The 19,310-nt window shown below is 32.6% G+C and overlaps 7 protein-coding genes across 7 annotated transcripts; 5 read left to right on the forward strand and 2 right to left on the reverse strand. All coding sequences in view use genetic code 12, as the record gives it.

The window, feature by feature from the left end:
- Positions 1–56: 56 nt before the first annotated feature.
- On the reverse strand, positions 57–2,342 carry CTRG_05509 (nucleoporin; the record flags this gene model as incomplete). The annotated part of the gene is made up of 1 exon (XM_002551165.1): positions 57–2,342. The coding sequence occupies one exon, from the start codon at positions 2,340–2,342 to the stop codon at positions 57–59; it is 2,286 nt and encodes a 761-aa protein (XP_002551211.1).
- Positions 2,343–3,142: 800 nt separating this feature from the next.
- RPS25B (40S ribosomal protein eS25) lies at positions 3,143–3,460 on the forward strand (the record flags this gene model as incomplete). Its single annotated transcript, XM_002551166.1, has 1 exon — positions 3,143–3,460. The coding sequence occupies one exon, from the start codon at positions 3,143–3,145 to the stop codon at positions 3,458–3,460; it is 318 nt and encodes a 105-aa protein (XP_002551212.1).
- A 475-nt stretch (positions 3,461–3,935) lies between these two features.
- CTRG_05511 (ubiquinone-binding protein) lies at positions 3,936–4,490 on the forward strand (the record flags this gene model as incomplete). Its single annotated transcript, XM_002551167.1, has 1 exon — positions 3,936–4,490. The coding sequence occupies one exon, from the start codon at positions 3,936–3,938 to the stop codon at positions 4,488–4,490; it is 555 nt and encodes a 184-aa protein (XP_002551213.1).
- Positions 4,491–6,818: 2,328 nt separating this feature from the next.
- CTRG_05512 (uncharacterized protein) lies at positions 6,819–8,546 on the forward strand (the record flags this gene model as incomplete). The annotated part of the gene is made up of 1 exon (XM_002551168.1): positions 6,819–8,546. The coding sequence occupies one exon, from the start codon at positions 6,819–6,821 to the stop codon at positions 8,544–8,546; it is 1,728 nt and encodes a 575-aa protein (XP_002551214.1).
- A 400-nt stretch (positions 8,547–8,946) lies between these two features.
- Positions 8,947–10,686, reverse strand: GAP6 (Gap6p; the record flags this gene model as incomplete). The annotated part of the gene is made up of 1 exon (XM_002551169.1): positions 8,947–10,686. One exon carries the CDS (start codon positions 10,684–10,686, stop codon positions 8,947–8,949), a length of 1,740 nt encoding a protein of 579 aa, XP_002551215.1.
- Positions 10,687–12,593: 1,907 nt separating this feature from the next.
- Positions 12,594–14,276, forward strand: CTRG_05514 (uncharacterized protein; the record flags this gene model as incomplete). The annotated part of the gene is made up of 1 exon (XM_002551170.1): positions 12,594–14,276. The coding sequence occupies one exon, from the start codon at positions 12,594–12,596 to the stop codon at positions 14,274–14,276; it is 1,683 nt and encodes a 560-aa protein (XP_002551216.1).
- A 306-nt stretch (positions 14,277–14,582) lies between these two features.
- CTRG_05515 (proteasome core particle subunit beta 7) lies at positions 14,583–15,419 on the forward strand (the record flags this gene model as incomplete). The annotated part of the gene is made up of 1 exon (XM_002551171.1): positions 14,583–15,419. One exon carries the CDS (start codon positions 14,583–14,585, stop codon positions 15,417–15,419), a length of 837 nt encoding a protein of 278 aa, XP_002551217.1.
- Positions 15,420–19,310: the final 3,891 nt, after the last annotated feature.

Raw genomic sequence — 19,310 nt, forward strand, 5'->3', positions numbered from 1 at the left:
ATATATATTCTTATATATATATTCTTATATATATATATATATATATACGTACTTACTTACTTTAATTCATTGATTGTTTTTAAAAGTTCAGATCCATTTTCAGCTGTTTTAACTTTAACAACATATGTAATAATCTTTGAAGCATCATTAGGATCAATAGTTGGAATTCTAATTAATGATCCATTACCAATAGATTCATAATTTATACTTTTCAAAATTAAAGTATTTAATAAAATTCTTAAACTACCATCTGATCTAATTAATATTCTTGATTTTGCAGTTTTTTCATTATATAAAATTTTCAATTCTCCTAATCCTTTATTAATATATGGATTTTCTTTATTATTTGAATCAAATTCCATTAATTTAGAACGAATTGTAAATTTAACAATTTCATTTTCTTCTCCATTTGTTTGTTCAATTTTTTCATTTGATAATTTAGCAATTGGAGTAAAATTACCTCCTGTTTCTTCTTCTTTTTCTTCTTGTTGAGGTTGTTCACTTGCTGCCGTGGCAGTTTCTTTAGATTCTGGTTTTTTATCATCTGTTTTACCAAATGAAAATCCAAAAGTTGGTTTATTCAGTCCAAATGTACTTGTTGCTGTTGATGATGAAGTATTGAAATTAAATGCTGGTGTTGGTGTAGATTCAGTTTTTTGTTCAGAATTTGAAGGGGTACCAAAAGTAAATGGTTTAGATGCACCACTATTGAAAGAAAATGCTGGTTTATCAGAACTTACAGCTCCAAACAAAGATGTTGTTGGTGCTGATGAAGCTTTATCTCCTTCAGCTTTAGCTGATGCATCAGTTGCAGTTGCAGTTGCAGTTGGTTGTGGTTTAAAATTAAAAGACGGAGTGCTGGTACTACTAGTAGTGGATGGTGCACCAAATTTAAACATTGGTGTGGTAGTATTAGTAGAAGACTCTTTTGTATCTGGTTTGTTTTCGGTTGTGGTAGCAGCTGGAGTTCCAAATGAAAATGCAGGTTTGGCATCAGTTGATTTTGATGCTGATCCAAATGTAAAAGCAGGTTTTGCAGCTTCTTCAACTGGTTTACCAAAAGTAAACAGTGGTTTTGCAGCTTCTTCGACTGGTTTACCAAAAGTAAACAGTGGTTTTGCAACTTCAGGTTTATCTTCAGGTTTACTTAAACCAAATAAAGGTTTTGGTTCTTCCTTTTTGTCTGATGTAGAAGGTAATGAGAATGCATTTTGTGGTTTCTTTGTATCATTATCATTATTATTATCTTCTTTCTTTTCTCCAAAAGTAAATGGTTTAGATGAATCTGTAGTAGGTAATTTGAAAACACTGTCTTTAATAGGTTTATTAAATTGAAAAGTAGGACCTTTAATTTCAATTTCATCTTCCAGATCATCTGAATCAGGGGCATTCTTTTTAGCTAATTTCTTAGGATCAAAAGTAAATGGTGATGACTTAACTGTTGGTTTAGTGGCAAGGGTGAATTTTGGTCCTTCAACTTTAATATCCTTCTTTTCTTCTACCTCATCATCATCATCGGAATCAGATTCAGAATCAGATTTATCCTTCTTTATAGTATTGGATTCAACTGATGGTGCTGGTTTTGATGAAAATAATGGAACATTTGCTGTTGTAGAAGCACTTGAGTTTTCTGTTGTTGTTGTTGTTGTAGATGATGCAGATGCTGGAGGGTTGAAAGAAAACATTGGTTTTGATGGTGCATTCACAGCAGTAGAAGAAGGAACTGCTGGTTTTGATTCTTGAACAGGTGGTTTAAATGAAAACATCGGAGTTGATGAAGTGGTAGTAGTAGTAGAAGGAACACTTGGTTTGAATTGAAATGTACTTGTAGTTGCTGTTGGAGGTTGTTGTTGTTGTTGTGGTTTTACTGGTAATGGTTGTTTTACATTTGATATACTTTTATAATAATCAATATATTTTTGAGCAATTGTTGTAAAATCAGCAATAGTATTAGGAACATTCAATTTATTAACTGCTTTAACAAAATTCTCATTCAATGCTCTAATTTTATTATTCTTTTCTTCTTCATCATTAGATACAATAGTTGTTGAACCTTGTTGTTTTAAAGAACCAAAAGGATTAGATGCTGGAGCAGTAGTAGTATTTCCATTTCCATTTCCAAATGAAAACAGAGATGATTGTGGCATTTGAACATTAGAAAATCCATTAAATCCACTTGATCCACTTGGTTGAGTTCCTAATCTACCACGTGGTTTTAGAATCTTTCTTTTTGATAAAACATCATTAGATGCTTGTACTGGACCTTGTGGGGCATCATCTCCATCAGAAGACCCTTCAAATCCATCTTTTGTTATCTGTTCATCTGCAACTCTCTTAGCCATTGTGCGTATATCTGACGGGTGTGCTTATGGATATAAACCTGTTTTATATGGGTTGTTGTTGTTGTTGTTGTTGTTGATTTGGAGTAATGCACTTGTTGATTGTAAATCACAACATTATGAAACCACCAATGGATGGAACTTTGAAATCCTTCAAACAGCAGAAAAAAGAGAAAATTACCACCGCAAATGTAAGAGCAGGAGAAGCCCTAATAGCCCTAATCAAATGCACGTGACCCTTTAAGATAAATGAGAATTGTGAGAAGAGGAAGGAAAAAATTTTTTCTCTTTTTCATTTCCGCCAATGAATTCCTCATTTTCTCGCCATCGCACACTACCATACAAAAAAAGTATGCACCGAAAAATTAACTAAGATAATTTTAGTATTGATTATACTTTTTTCAGGATTTTCTTCTCTCTTGTTTGGATAGTATAGAATCGTCAGTAAACGTATGTGATACAACAGCTACATCAACATCAAAGTCAACGGGGGGAGGATACAGATAGATCATAGAGATGTTTAGTATTATCATTATTGTCATCAAATAACTGAAATAAAAGTCATGAAAACTACATGGGAATATTGTAAGATTTTAAAAAAAGATGGACATACATTAAAATGGAATAGTACTCATATTGATGGTAAACAGCAATAAAAGTCATGGAATATCATAATAGAGAGAGAGAGAGAGAGAGAGATGATATTGGATTAATAGTAGCATTATTGGATTGTTCTTATTACCACCCCGTTGATATGATAAATATTTGCATGAATTACTAACTTTTTTTTTTCTTATTTTAGAATGGCTCCAAAGGTTCAACAAACTAAAGCTGCTAAAGCTGCTGCCGCTTTAGCTGGTGGTAAAAAAGGTAAAAAGAAGTGGAACAAAGGTAAAGTTAAGGACAAGGCTCAACACGTTGTCATTTTGGACCAAGAAAAATACGACAGAATCTTGAAGGATGTTCCAACTTACAAATACGTTTCTGTTTCTGTCTTAGTTGATAGATTAAAGATTGGTGGTTCTTTAGCTAGAGTTGCTTTGAGACAATTGGAAGATGATGGTATCATTACCCCAGTCTTGAAACACTCTAAACAACAAATCTACACTCGTGCTCAATAAATTAATTGAAAAAGGAAGGAAGATATATCTACTTGATTATTATGTTATTTTTTTCTTTATTGAATTTATGACTTATTAGAGGAAAGGATTATTTTGTATATTTTGTATATTACTTTTTTTTTATTTTTGTTAATTATTGCTAGTCACGAAAAACACACCCAAATCACAACAACACCTTTATGAATACTATCTTTTGATTGCATTGTCTTAGAGAGGTGTAATTGGAGAGTATTTATTATAATACATGTTAAAAATATTGTTAAATGATTAATAACAACCTGTAAGATATCGATTCGATAAACGATGAGAGGGAGCTGACTGAACTGATCTGTAGGTTTCGTAGTGGGAATATCTTGAGTTCAATAAAAAAAATTCAGAGTTCGAAAAAAGTGAAAAAAATCGGTATATACCTCGCAAGGCATCCATACATATATCTCCACACACAGACATTTAGACACATTGAGAAACATATACAATGATTACTAGAGTACGACCTTGTTATAACACCACCAGAACTACGATTCGAACATTTTTCGGTTCTTCAAAACCACAATCATATGAACTTTCCAAGATCTTACATGGATCACCAGAACAAGTTTATAACATTGTTAGTCAAGTTGATAAATATAAACAATTTGTTCCATTTGTTGAAGAATCATTTATCTCAGATAAAGAACAAGAAACAAATATACCTACAAAAGCAGGATTAGTTGTTGGATGGAAAGATATTGTTGAAAGATTTGAATGTGATTTAAAATGTATTAAAAATTGTAAAGTTAATGCTAAAAGTATTCAATTAGATCTTTTTGAAAATTTAGAAACTGAATGGAATTTTAAAGAATTTAGTAAAGATAAATGTCAAGTTGATTTTAAATTATTATATAAATTTAAAAATCCACTTTATGATAAAGTAAGTTTTATGTTTGCTCCACAAGTAACAGAAATCATGATTGGTGCTTTTGAAAAAAGGTTGAAAAAATTAAGAATCGAAGAAAACATGCATAAGAAACATATGAAAAGTAAATTGTAAATAGGACCATATGAAGTGTGTGTGTATTCCTCTTCCTCTTCCTCCTCCTCCCCCCAAATAGATGTACAGTTGTTCCCCCGGCTGTAATATAATTATAGATCAATGATATAAAACCAAAAAATTCATAAAAACACGCTACATGTACATGCACAATAAGGCTTTTTTTTGTTTTATCTTAGTTATAGGGGTAGTTTATACTTGCAGAATAATCATCCAATAATTTTGGATTCAAAGACTCGAGATCATAATTAGAATGGTAGTAATACTGATCTAAGATTATCCACGGTGAATAATATCATTGTCAAGAGCACCCATCTTATTTGAAGGGACAACCAACGAAAATGAATCCAATTCCGAGGTAAATTTATTTTAATTTCCTCAATTTACGAATGGTCCGGAACCGCCAATGACAAATAACCGTTTATTACTGTACTGTTCTTTTCCAATCTTAATAAATGTCACATTATATATTTCTTGTAATTGCAAAAATAACTCGGCAATGTCATGAAATTTTTTCTTTTTTCTTTTTGTTTAATTTCTATACTTTCCACAGAATTATCAACCTAGAATCCCTGTCAATAATCACATAAAAGGCTAAAGTTTATTATCGGCCAGGAAAGGATAAGTAGGCGATGGTGAAATTTGTTAGAGTTCTCTTTTGTAACTATGCTAATAATATGGACTCAAAACCGTTCACATGACACTACCCTGTGATAACCAGAGATGAGATGTGATATTTCTTGATTTTGATTTGTAATCATTGGTTGACGTAAGAAGAATAAATGAAGTCTATAATACAGTTAACTACTTTGTTTAATCAATGTCTACGTATGATTCTTATCTTTTGGTTTTAATATGATACGGAAATAAACCCAATATGCTACAAACTAAAACATGACCAAAAAAAAAAAAAAGCAACCGTAGGGCGATTAGATTGATATTGTTTAAATATATATATATATAAGAGCAATGTAACCAATTATCTTGTGAATAATTGGCAGAAGAGCACTTAGATCCGATAACGAAATGCCCCTCCTCTTAAAGATCCTTTTATCCACTGATGAAACAAAGAGAAGTTGAAAATACAAACAACCTATTAGGCATATCGTTCATGTGGCTCAATAATAATTATTTCAAATGAAATAGAAAACAGCAATTGCTTGTTCTTTGTCAAGTATGAACACGAACATGAGTATGAACATGAACAATGTGAAAAATAGGGGCTATAGAGGTGGAGGAGGAGAAGAAGAAGAAGTTAAAAAAAAGGAGGGCATGAAGGCAGGACACAACAGGACACCAACAAGGGGCCGACGGTCCGAGCGAGAAATCAGTCGAATTGGCCGACGTAGCGCGAATCCCGCTTAGGGTGTCTGTCTGCCTCTCCTCTTTTTCCTTCCTCTCCTTTTTTTTTTGTCACTACTTTGATTTACTGCGAAAAGAATAATATTAGGGGGTGAAGATGTGGATACGGATTAGGATGAGGAAGGTGACATCATCACGTAATGATTTGTAAATCTCTGTCACGAAACAGGACTAGCCTAGAACATACCTGTTTGTTCATCCACCAAATCGGATCGTGAGGCAATACAAACAATAGATTTGGAGAAGAGTAGATGATACTCGAAGATGGAGGGGAGAGTAGAAAATATTAACAACAACAACAACAGTAATCATGTTATTGACTCGTATTTACGTGGTATTTTAAAGTAGCAAAATAGAAAAGTCTATGGATTTGTCATCAGAAGAAATCATCATCGATATTTTACTTGATGAAAGCAAACATAACCACACATGGACGTGTGAATAGATAGACACACCCACCCACACACACACACACATGCATACACATAGATACTGTTAGACACAATCAACTCTATTTGCTATTCTACAGTATATTCTGGAAATTTCATCTGAAATACAGTAGAACCGGAACTGAGATGAGGGAAATTCAAAGATATACTGTATGTAAATTTAGACCGGTATACATTTTTTTTTTCTTTACAATGTCGTTGAACATTTCACAATAGGGGTAACACTAAACCAAACCAAACTGAGCTGAACTAAACTAAACTGAACTAAATATAAAAAAAAGAAATAATAAAACTGAATGCCAACCGTAGCGTTCCTATCTTTGTAAACCAATCGAGATATAAATCTTATTGATTTCCCTCGTTATCACAAGATGTCACTGTTTTTTTTTTATATATATTTATATAAAATTGTTTATATTTTATATTTAACATTTAATAACTAACATTCAATCATTTCCAAGCTGTTGTTTTTCTCTCTTGTTTTCTTGCCAGTTTATGTGTTCCAACTTATGACAAGATGAATTTCGAATCACCATTCTCACCATCCCATATGGTATTACCTCCTACAATACATGTACAACCTTTAACTCCAACTGTTATCAACAACAGTAAACTACAATTTGAAGACGAACCCAGACCACAGACAAATCGTACATTGAGTCTACCCTCTAGTTCCGAAGAAGAAGAAGAAGAAGAAGAGGACGATGAGGAAGATGATAACTTATCCTTGGATAATGTCAGCGAGAGTTCAACTACACCACCACCAACTCCTTGTTTGCCAGAATCTCATGACAACAACAACAACAACAATAAGATCTATACAAGTAATTCTACTGATACTTATCTTCATTTCATTGAACCTAGACCAGTTCCACCTCCATCTTATGATACTTTACCACCGGGAGGTTGTCCGAGATTTCCTGTATCTGCACCACCGATTTTTTCCTTTTCCACGGACATGAATACTGATGCAACCGATTATTCTCGCCCGCCTGCATACAAACCGGCTATCTACAAAATAGGAGTAGTTGCAAGAAAGATTGAATGGATCAATAGTCAGGAGTTGTCTCCTAATAGATCATGGAAGTATTATATCATTGAGTTGAACTCGACTCAACTTAATTTCTACAATATCCCAAGTCGTCATGAATTACAAGTTGTCAACTTTCGCTCTAGCCCCTTGTTGAGACAACAACCGATCGATAATTTGGATTCTATTTTCACCGATCATGAAGATTATCAATTTTATAGAATGGTTAAATCATTAGGGTTGTTGGATTCAAAAAATATAACCAGAAATAGAAATAGAAAACAACACAAGGCGTTGGATAAATCTTATTCTTTACAAAATGCTAAAATCGGTTTAGCTAGTGATTATAAAAAACGTACTAATGTGTTGCGTATGAAGGTTGAAGATGAACAAATATTGCTTAACTTTTCCACCGTCCAGGATGTCATCAACTGGCACTTGCTGCTTTGTGTTGGTAAAGATGTCTCTGTTGATTTGACAGAGAGAGAGTTGCCAAAGTATAGAACCGTTCCTAGAAGAAGACGCAGAAGAAGTAGAGACCATGGTAATAATAATAATACCAATAATCATCATCATCATCATCATCATCATAATACTAGTGGTAGCAGTAATAGTAGTAGTGTTGTTACCTCCACTAGTAGTAGCAGTGGAAGTCATAGCAATGGGTCATTACTCAATACAATCCATCATAATGGTTCATTTGCAAGACTTCGGTCCGCTTCGGATCCAAACAAATTTAAAGGAAGATTCTCAAGATTGAAATCAAAAATATCTGGATATAATAAAACACTTGCTGAACCTGCTCCTATTTCCGTTTCATCATCTAACATGTCGATTGGTTATACATCTCGTGGTACTTCTCCAATTAGAAGTACATCAGCATTCCAATCTATTTCTCCAGTACAAAGACCTCCTTCTCCTGTATTTATTACTCCACCTGCTGCCAGTGTGGAAAGATCATATTCTGCTCCAAACTTGAGAAATGTACTTGCACAAGAATCGCTGCAACATGAATCATCACATGCTGAAGATGAAGAAGAAGAGGAAGAAGATGACGACGATTTTGATCAGGCATCAATAAGTTCAGTTGATAATTCTCATGAGGATCAATTTAATTCTTACACTTATAAATGGGACCCAGTTCCAAAGAAGTTTGACTTGCGTAAATATCATCGTGATTGTTTAAGATGTATCAAACCTCTTTATTATAGTTAAAAAAAAGTATACGGCATATTATATAGAAATCTGATGTTGTTGTTTTTTGTTTTTTACAAATAGTATAGTAGTGACTCACGTCTCATGATTATGCATATGAACCCTTAGGTAACGTGGTTTCATATATGTTTTTGATTATGTAAGTTTTAAAACAAAAGAAATTCCCTACTCTTCCGCCTCCACATCCTCTGGTCATGTAAATGAATGCACACCACGTACATGCATGTCGATTTCAAGATTCAGGAAATTCGAAGCTCATAATTACAAGTTGCAAAATTAATATAAAGAAAAATCATTAAAGCGTTCTATTAGTCATGACAAATAATCTATATACTGTATTTATACACTTAATTTATAAAAATCAATGTTTGTCTATGTGTAAGTGTATGTGTGTGTGGAATCAACACCAGAAACGGTACATTTTGATATACCATGGTTTTGATCTCAACAATTCTTTTTCTTCTTCAAGTTCTTGTCTAAGAAGTTCAACATCCAAATCTCTTCTACCAGTATCAAGATCAATATCTTTAGCAGTAATCAAAAAGATCCAATTTCTGGTCCATACTTTATGAACAAGATAAGTTGCTAAAACAATAACAGCAGCTAAATAAGTTTTGAAAAAATATGTAGCATCTGGTTTTTCACCAATAGGGAATAAAGCAAGCCAAAATTGTAAACCTAAAACAACAATATTCATAATTAAACCATAATAAGCACCCCAAACACCAGTATTTGCTTTATATGGAATTTCATCCAATGATCTTCCTTGAACGTACATGGCTCTTCTATATCTAATATAAGCTCCATTAATACTACCCCATGTGAAAAATGTAGATAAACCAGATAAAGCAACCAACCAAGCAAAAACTTCATCTTGTTTTGATGAAGCAGATACAAATGCCAATAAACCAATAAAAGCTGCAAATGCAATACCAACAGTTGGTCTACCTCTTCTATCAACATATTTAAACCAAGATGGAGCAACACCTTGTTCAGCCAAACCCAAAATGGTTCTAGAAAATCCATAAACGGCAGAATTGGCAATGGCTAAAAGGGCAACAAGAACAACAACATTGAAAACAGATGGTAATCCTTTAATACCACCTTGTCTAATAGCAATGACAAATGGAGATGCAGAAGCACCATTACCATTACCAGCCAATTCTGGATCATTTGCAGAAACCAAGAAACCAACCAAAGTTAAAGTCAACAAATAGAAAATTAAAATTCTCCATAAAACTTGTTTAATAGCTTTTGGTAAAGTTTTACGAGCATTTGCAGCTTCACCAGAAGCCATACCAATAAGTTCGGTACCTGCAAGAGAATAAGTAGCAGTTAAAAGACAATTAATAAAACCTTTAAATCCAGTGACAAAAACAGTTGATGAAGTCCAATTCTTACCACCAATATAACCTTGATCACCACCACCACAAATTAAAACAATAGCTAAAATATTAAACCCAACAATACCCAATAATTTAATGATTGAAGCAACAAATTCAGTTTCACCAAATGCTCTAGTACCACCAAATAAATTTGAACCAATAATTAAAACATAAAAAACCGCAACCCAAACGGCAGTATTAATATCCGAAGGCCAAAATTTAATAGTCATTGAACTTGCAACCAATTCTAAAGGCATGACAATAACCCAAAACATAGCATAATTATAACCCATGGCAACACCCCAACTACGATCAATAAATTGAATAGAATAAACTGCAAATGAACCAGAAACTGGATAAACTGAAGACATTTCTGCAAGACATTGCATTGTACAATATAAAAATGTTGAAACAACAAACCATGCAACTAAAACACTTGCTGGACCATTTTGTAATGCTAAACCTGATGCAACTAATAAACCAGAACCAACACATCCACCTAATGCAATCATTTGTAATTGACGTTTACTTAAAGTTTGTTGTAAATGTCCATTTTCTTCTTCTCCTTCTAATTTACTACTAGATTCTAAATCATGTGTTTTATGTACTGGTGGTTTAAATGAATCAATAAAATTATTCCATACTCCTGTTCTTTGTTGTTGTTGTTGCGTTACTTCAGATGTGGTTGAACTTGTGAATACTTGGGATGAGGACTTTGTCTCTCTTGATACTTCAATTGAACTCTTATTACTCATATTTGTCTAAGAGTGTATATATATATATATATGTAGTAGATAAATAAATAAATAAAAATTTGAATAATTGATAAATAAGAAAATGAAAAAAAAAAGTGAATAAAAGAAATTAGTAATTATATACTTTTGAGGAAGTACAACAGGTTTTATAAAAAAAAAGGAATCAGTCATTTTCTCTTATTCATCTTATTGCATCACAAGAAGCTTGGGTTAGACTGCTGTTGTTCTTGTTCTTGTTGTAGTAGTTGTAGTAGTAGTATTATGTGACTCTTGCCATCTCCGTACCATTTTAGTTTCTTTTTTTCTTTAGTATTTCTTTTTCCACTTTGTGATGTTCCGTAAATAGGAACACAAATTTTTCTTTCGCGGCAATTTGAACTTTGCGTTGTTCCAATGATGGGATGGGATGGGATGAAAATGGGTGATTTGTTTAACGGCACTATGGTAACTTCACGGCAAATATACTTTTCTTGTACTTTCCCTATTCAGAAATATGCTTAAAAAAACGCTCATTCTTTACATTATTACTATTATTATTATTATTACAGCCCTAGCTGTTTCTCTCAAGCCTTTAACGGCGGCAAAACGCATATGATTCCTTTGTATTTCCCTAGTGACCTGCCTCCCGTGAATATCTGTGTTTGGCTGAATAACTTTATTGATTGCAATCTGGGATCCTTTTGTTGTTTAAGTTTATCTAATTTTCAGGTTATCCCATTGTTATTTTCTCCATCTAAAATGTATACCCCATTTATAAGTATCACTTAGATTGTGGATTAAACCGTTTTTTTTTTTTTTAATTATTATTATTCTTAATTCATTTACACTTAATCGTATCACAAGACTTTCAACTTATTGTTGATTTCCCCATACTTGAAAATTTTTTACTAAACTATTTCTTCTGTCAGAATTGCTTAGCCAAGAAGAACACATACACACACATTCACAAAGCGTATGAATGAATGAATGAAGAAGAAGAAAAACGAATGATTCAAGGCATCTCATGATGGGCATATTTCAAGGACATGGCTTTTCTTTCTTTTTTTTTTCAATTTGACGGCATCTGTAGTGAAGGAATGTGACAAAAGCAATTTGCGTTCCTCTTGATTATCGGCGGCGGCAAAAATAAAAATAAAAATCGGTCGTGACTGGTCGCGACTGGTGGCGATTGTTCGTGGTAGAACTGGCACACGGCTTCCCTTGGTGCGGTACTTTACGGTGCGGTGCGGTGCGGTGTCGTTGAGTCGTGGGGCGTTTTGTTTCACTTCGGGGGACTTTTTTATTTTTCTCGGCCTGACTATAAATTTTTATTGGCTAGATAACATGCATGGAAATAATCAAGTAGTCACCCCCCGAATGACTACTTACTCCTTGTGTTTAATAAAATATACCACCATTCTAAAATGTCGAAGTCACGTGGAGGGTGGATAAATCCGTATGTACCTCCGTGTAGCAATGATCGGAAATGTAGTTTATCAGATCTCGGAATTGACAAAGGTCGATTTGAAAAAGAAAGAAAACCACGGCGGCGGTTAGTAACTTTCATTTATCAGGAGCCCTCCCCTGGTTGGATCAACTCTTCTCATCTCATCTCTTTTTCAAATATTGATCCAAAGATAATAGCAATCGACTTTGACTTATGTTTTTACTTGCTTCGATGCATTACATCATAGAGAATTAGCTTTAAAAAGGATTGCGGGGTGGGGGAGAGGTCGGAGAGATACAAAAAAATAAAAAGCATTAATCTCCCACTTTTGGTGGCATGGAGAAATGAACATTCGTCGTCGAAAGCAATCAATCAACCAAAAAAAAATTGAACAATTGGAAATATATAAACTTATATACATATTAGAATTGTTAGTTTCTATATATTAGACAGTTGCTATACTATACTATAAGGACCAAGAATGACTTCTAATATTGAATTTAAAACAACTGAGAATCCTGCAGTGATTAGAAAATTGTATTTGCTTTGTGGCACTGAATGGAGCGGTTTATTAACCCCAGAAAAGTTTGCTGATAAAGTAACTAAAACTCATATTGAATATGTTAAAAATGGAGGTAAGATAATTTCTTATTATCTTGAAGATACAACTACTGAAGAAATTGTTGCTTGTACTTTTGTTAGATATTCAAAAGCTTTTTATAAACCTGCTGATAAGTCAAGTGCAATTTCTTCTATTCCTGATCCTTCCCTTTTTGGAGTTCATAATATCACGGGATTATTAGTCAGTTTTGTATTTGTTCATCCTGATTATAGAAAAAAAGGACTCGCTGAATTATGTGTTTCAAAAGCAATTGAAACTACCGAGGAGGCAATAATTAAAGAGAAATTAGATAGTAGTGATGATGCCGTTGTTGATAATTTCAAGAAAATGTCAATTATTGATGGTAGTGAAGAAGTTGATAAACAATTGGCAAATTATTATTTAAGTAAAGAATATATTTGGTATTTATATTCTGGTGTCAATACTTATTATGAAAGATTTGGTTTTAAATCTTATCCATTGGATTTTTATGAAATTCCAAAATCATTACTTACAGAACATACTGAGAGTGTTCTTAACAAATTGATTGAAAATCTGAATCAAGGAAAAACTGGTCTGCATCACCCTGAACATACAGGTAAGAAATTGAAATTCTTATATGGAGATAATGAGGCCGATCAAGAGATTATTCAATTTATTTTACAAAATAAAGAATTGAATATTGTTACTGAAATCAACAAATTGGTTTTCCATCTGGAATTACAAAGTGATCGTAAATCATCTACTTCGTTAACTAATATGTCTAGTATTTTAGCCATGTCTAAATTAGGATCCAATACTGCATTGTCATCCATTACTGAATCAACCACTACCCAACAACCAAATTCACCAGTAGGTGGTGGTGGTAGTAGTTTAGGTTTGGGTAGAAGAAAATCTAGTGTCCATAATCAAACTACTCCTAAATTTGCCATCAAACCAACTTATCTTGATTATCAATGGAACACTTTATTTGAAAACAATTATTTTGAAGATGCTGATGAAACCGTCAAGAAGAATATCAACATTCAAGGTGCTATAGTTACTAATGAATTACAACAAAGATCATATTATATTTTGTGGGGATTCTTAAAAGGACAATTTTATATTATTGGTATGGGAGAAATTCAATTCCAAGGAATTCCAAGTGTTTCCAATGGTGGAAGTCGTAGAAGAGCATCTTCATTAAGTGGTATAAATGAATTAGGTGGATTTAATTTCCAAGATTTGGAAATTTTAATTTATGTTGCTATTCAAAATGCTAAAAATCGTAATTCAAAAATTGAAAAAATTTATGTTTCAGTAAATGATTTACCTGAAGAAATTCCTGATCCTGTTATGTTTGATTTTTTCACAAATTATCTTCCTGCTTCATCACAAGCTTCCATTGAAACTCCTTCAGATGAATCAATTACCAAGATTGAATCCCTGGTATTCAAAGTGGAATTAAATACCAATGCCGCTAAAAGAGATATTGGTGTTTTACCTATGGTGAAGAAATTTGGTAGTAAAAAAATCGACTTTGATTTAGACTGGGAATCCAACGGTATGTGGTGCTGGGGTTAACCTAGAAAATTGGTTGGTTTCATATATATATATATACTTTTTGTTTGTTTTGTATAGTTCCTCCCAATATAGAATTCAATTTATAAAGTGTGACTTTTACTCACGTGTCTGTCCTGCATGTTAACCACAGCGAAAAATCCAAAAATCCAAAAATCCGAAAAAAAAAAAAAAACTTAAAGAACGAGAAAGAAAATTGCCACTACGTGAATATCCCCAACACCTTGGTAAAGAAATAATTGTTCATTCAATTGATTTGAATAAAACATATACTTATTGTTAGGAATACTATATAATAAAAAAAAAAAAATGAATCACGATCCATATTATTGGGGTAGACCATCTAATGAAACCTATGGTGCTTATAACCATAAAATTGCCAATGCTGGACAATATTCTCATGAATCTAATACTAGTAATTTCCCAAAGATGAATACACAACAACCTATAGTTACTGGTACTTCAGTAGTTGCGCTGAAATTCAAGAATGGTATTATAATGGCAGCTGATCATGTTGGATCTTATGGTTCATTATTAAGATTTAATAATATTGAAAGATTAATTAAAGTTGGTAAAGAAACTGTTGTTGGTATATCGGGAGATATATCTGATTTACAATATATTCAAAGATTATTAGATGAATTGGAAATTGAAGAAGAAGTTTATGATAATGATGGAGGAGATTATTTACGTGCTCCAAATGTTCATGAATATTTATCAAGAGTATTATATAATAGAAGATCAAAGATGAATCCTTTATGGAATGCTATAATTGTTGGTGGATTTGAAAAAGATCGTACTCCATTTTTGAAATATGTTGATTTATTAGGTGTTACTTATCATTCAAGTACTATTGCTACTGGATTTGGTGCACATATGGCACTTCCATTATTAAGAAATTTGATTCCTGAAGATAAAGATTTTGTTAAAGTTAATGAAGAACAAATAAGTAAAGCTGTTGAAGATTCAATGAGAGTATTGTATTATCGTGATGCTAGATCTGGTGATCAATATTCAGTTGTTATTATCAAGATTGATGAAAGTACAGGAGAATTGGATTTTAAATTTATTAAAGATGCCAAGGTTGAGAACCAAAACTGGGAATTTGCTAGGGATTTAAGAGGTTATGGTAGTAAACAGCAATAGGTGTAGCTAACTAGCTAACTAACTAACAAAATATAATGAATATACACCATAGATAGTTAAAAATTAATTTTGCAATATGATTTCAAATAAAAAATTAAAAAAAAAAAGAAGGAAAAAAAGCAATTACTGCGAAAACATATTAAACTGATGGAGGGAAGATACCTGTGCCTCTGTATCCTAGACTGAAGTGTCTATTTCATGTTCATATTTCTCGCAAATATCATTCCTATGACTTGGTGACGTCAACAAGTATACCCGTTTTCGCTTTCAATTTAACCACTTTTACTGAATGTCAAATGTTATTTTTTTTTTCTTCTTCTTTTACATTTGATACTTTAATTCATAACCATGTACGCCTTTTATGTAGACGATGTAATTGTTACATACAAGAAATGGTTTGAGAAGTAGTAATGTCTACTAACTTGTTGCTGGGATTTTCTTTTTCAATTAGAATTTGTACAAATATTAGGTGAAAAAAATGATTGATTATGAGTTTATTGAAGCGACAATTATTGCTATATCTACAAATGAAGCAATTTGAAACGGGATGAAGAGTTGCAAGATGACGGAATGATAACTATACTCAAGATTAACAATCAAAAAGAACAACTCGTAATTATCACCTTTATAGTAGTAGTAGTAATAATAGTAGTAATTTATTCTTTTTTTGCAACTTGTAGCCACATGTTTATAAAATCCCCCGACTAAAAAGTATCTAACTGCCAAAACATAAACTTCAAGAAACTCAAACCTTAATATCTGGAAAGAAAAAGAAAGAGGCTATATGAATTACATCAACTTATCGACATATTGATTCTAATTCACGATGAGTAAAGTTTATTCCATGGTGATAGATAAATTTTGTGTAACACGCCTCTTCAACTCTTTAATATTGTCAAACGTTTACCTTTCAAAAAAGGTTAGGTAAAATGTCTAAATATGAAACATTCAGAGTTTGTGATGATTAGAAATATAAAAAAAAGATACTGATTTGCAAAGCAATTATGTCATCACAAGTGAATCTTTTTCTCGTTACTGTTCACATGAATCAATTATCGTGTACAGCAATCATTAACAATAAATTGTACATTTATTATTATTCTAACAATTTTTTTTTTCAGTTGCTACAAAATCAATACAATCTCATATGGCTAAAAGAAAAAGAAAATACATCACAAATGCAGATATCCTTGCAAAAATCTTCAAATTTGTACATATATCCATATTTAAGAATGAAAAAGAAAGTATTGATTTCTTTTTAACCACAGAAGCAAAATGCTTATATTGCAGTTGATATGGGTGTTTATTTCTCTCTCTTGGAATTACCATTGTATAAAAAGTTTTCTTTGGACACTTAGTATGTGTATCATGGATTATTTGTCTTTTCAATTGAACAATAGTAGATATTGATAGATGGTGTTTTGATTAAGATGCTCGGAACATTAATAATCCACCGTGCGCACTTTCTCCGAAGGGAAGGGGGGGGGGACAAGGGGATAAGGAACGATAGAGGGTGCTGGAGATAAGAACCAACCGAAAAATAATAATACAACGGAGAGGCTTCACGGGAAAATTGATTTCTTCATATTCCAGTCAAGTGACTATAAATTGATTTTTGGATTTTAAGTGGAATTGAATAAAGTTTTGTTGAATAATTCAATGAAATAGATGGGATGTATACACAAAACATACTTGTACATACCAGGAATCATACGTTCACTTGCACGAAAAAGAACAAAGGAGCTGTGATCAAAAAAAGCCATGTTTTATTCATTCAATGTTCTGTATGTTTTCTGCGCCATAAAAGTACCCGCAAGATATTTATTCAAAAAATCATCTCGGAATAGCAGGGGATGATGTCCGGGATTGTGTATTTTACAAATTGAAATGGCTGTATCACGATATTAAAAGCAAAAAACAAAAGAACAAAAGAACAGAAAGACAATCCATATAATGCAACTCCACTTAAAGTTTTACTTGTGGTTTATATGAATGTGGTGAATTCAAGAACCAAAGAAAAAAAAGGGGGCGAGTCGGTGAAAGGTGCTTCATTGTATTTACAGTATGCTTGTGTGTATGAGTATGTGTGTCTATAGATTTTGTGATTTGTAATGCAGTTTAGTTTTGTTTGATTAATTTTCTATACTGTGCATATACGCTGTTCTTAGTTTGTGCCTAATTACAATATGACGGAATGATAGCTTTAGCATTTCTAAAACAAGGACGACAATATTAAAAACACACAGAAGGATCCCACCGATCCGTGAATGTTAAGGTTGAGTTTAATTAATTCGTAAAGTATGAATATCTACAAAAGTACAAAAAACGGAAAAAAAATCCAGACAAAATAAGGCAATAAGGTATCATTATTGATTCTGGTATCTAGGTTTTCTTTCTCTCAAAGTTGCTCGGGATTTCAAGGTTATAAAATAATAATATTATAATAATAATAATAATTTTTTTGTTCCTGTAACGGTATATATTTCTGAAACAGGAAGGCTATTACTGTTATCATCGTTCGTTTCTTTTCTTATTTGTACAAATGTAGACACAAAAATTATTTCAACTCTGGATACCACAAAGTATATCCTTGTAGATTTTACTAATTTTGTTCTTTTTACAATAGACCAAAGCTTTCTTCTATTTCTTTCAACTTTTTATGACAATTTGCATGTAAAATTAAACCTGGAATTCTTTTTCAGATTGTGATATCGGATGTTTTTTTTTTCTACAGGTGTCTATTAGTGACGGATTTTAGTGTGCATCGTATGTATCAAAGTATTGGATTGACCACTATAACGAAACAAGTATAATTTTTTTTTCAATAATGATGAATAATTTCTTTGCAAGATCGGGGATTGATCAATATTTGATATTAGACCACAAAAGAGATAGTTGGACAATAACCTTACGTTAACTGAAACTTTCAAAAGTCAAGCCCAAGGCCTTTTTTGTAATACTTGTTGTTGAATGAATGATGAACAAAAAATTGGTTACTCAATTATAATGGGCATGAAAATTTTAATTCGTTGCTTCGACAATGGGGGTAGGTTAACCTACTCAGTTACAATGACTACTTTTGAAAGTGTCTTAAAATAAAGCAAACTAGACACTGGCCATTTTTTTTTAGCGGGAGAAGAAACAGAACTAAAGAACTTCAGATGCATGAAATATTTGTTCGTAGGCATGAAATAGGAAACTAATAGATTCGGCACAACCAATAATAGTCAAGTTACAAGCATGTCACTCTTTCTTTTACACCTCTCATTGTTAACCTTACAGACATTTTGCGTTCTCTTTTAAATTGAAGTTTGCTTCATTTGAATTGCAAAACGAAAAATCACACACATGCACACGCTGTGCCAATAAGGTTATTGTCTGTACGTTCATATTTCTTTTATTTGTGGGTTTTAATTTGCAAAAGTAAGATCTCTTTTGGTTTCTCTATTTCTCCTCCTCCTCCTCCTCCTCTTGTTCAACCTCTTCTCCAAATTTAAGTAATTATACGTGATAAACACAATACCTGTATACAAACACCGGAATTGGAAAAGTGCTTTGGGTTTCCGGAACCAGAGTTGTTTATGTTTTGGTTCGGTTGTAGGTGCTGATTTGGTAGTTCAGCATCTGCGGCTTATATTTGAAAAAGAAAGAAATAAAGAAATGTCGCAAATGTCGCAATTAGACATTTTGATTGTGATGGGGTTTTTTTTTTTTTTGGTTCATGCTCATAACGATAGCAATCGAATGAGATGTAGCTAGTGGGCATAGTTCCTGAAATTATGTTTGGGAAGGAGGAGGGGGGAGGGACAACAATATTCAATACTGTAGGATGTTGACAGAGTATTAAAGGGGGGGGGGGGAAAGAGGATCTTATCGAAATAACTATTATGC

Source organism: Candida tropicalis (genome assembly GCF_000006335.3).
Source record: "Candida tropicalis MYA-3404 genomic scaffold supercont3.8, whole genome shotgun sequence".
In the NCBI taxonomy this organism is placed as follows: Eukaryota; Fungi; Ascomycota; class Pichiomycetes; order Serinales; family Debaryomycetaceae; genus Candida; species Candida tropicalis.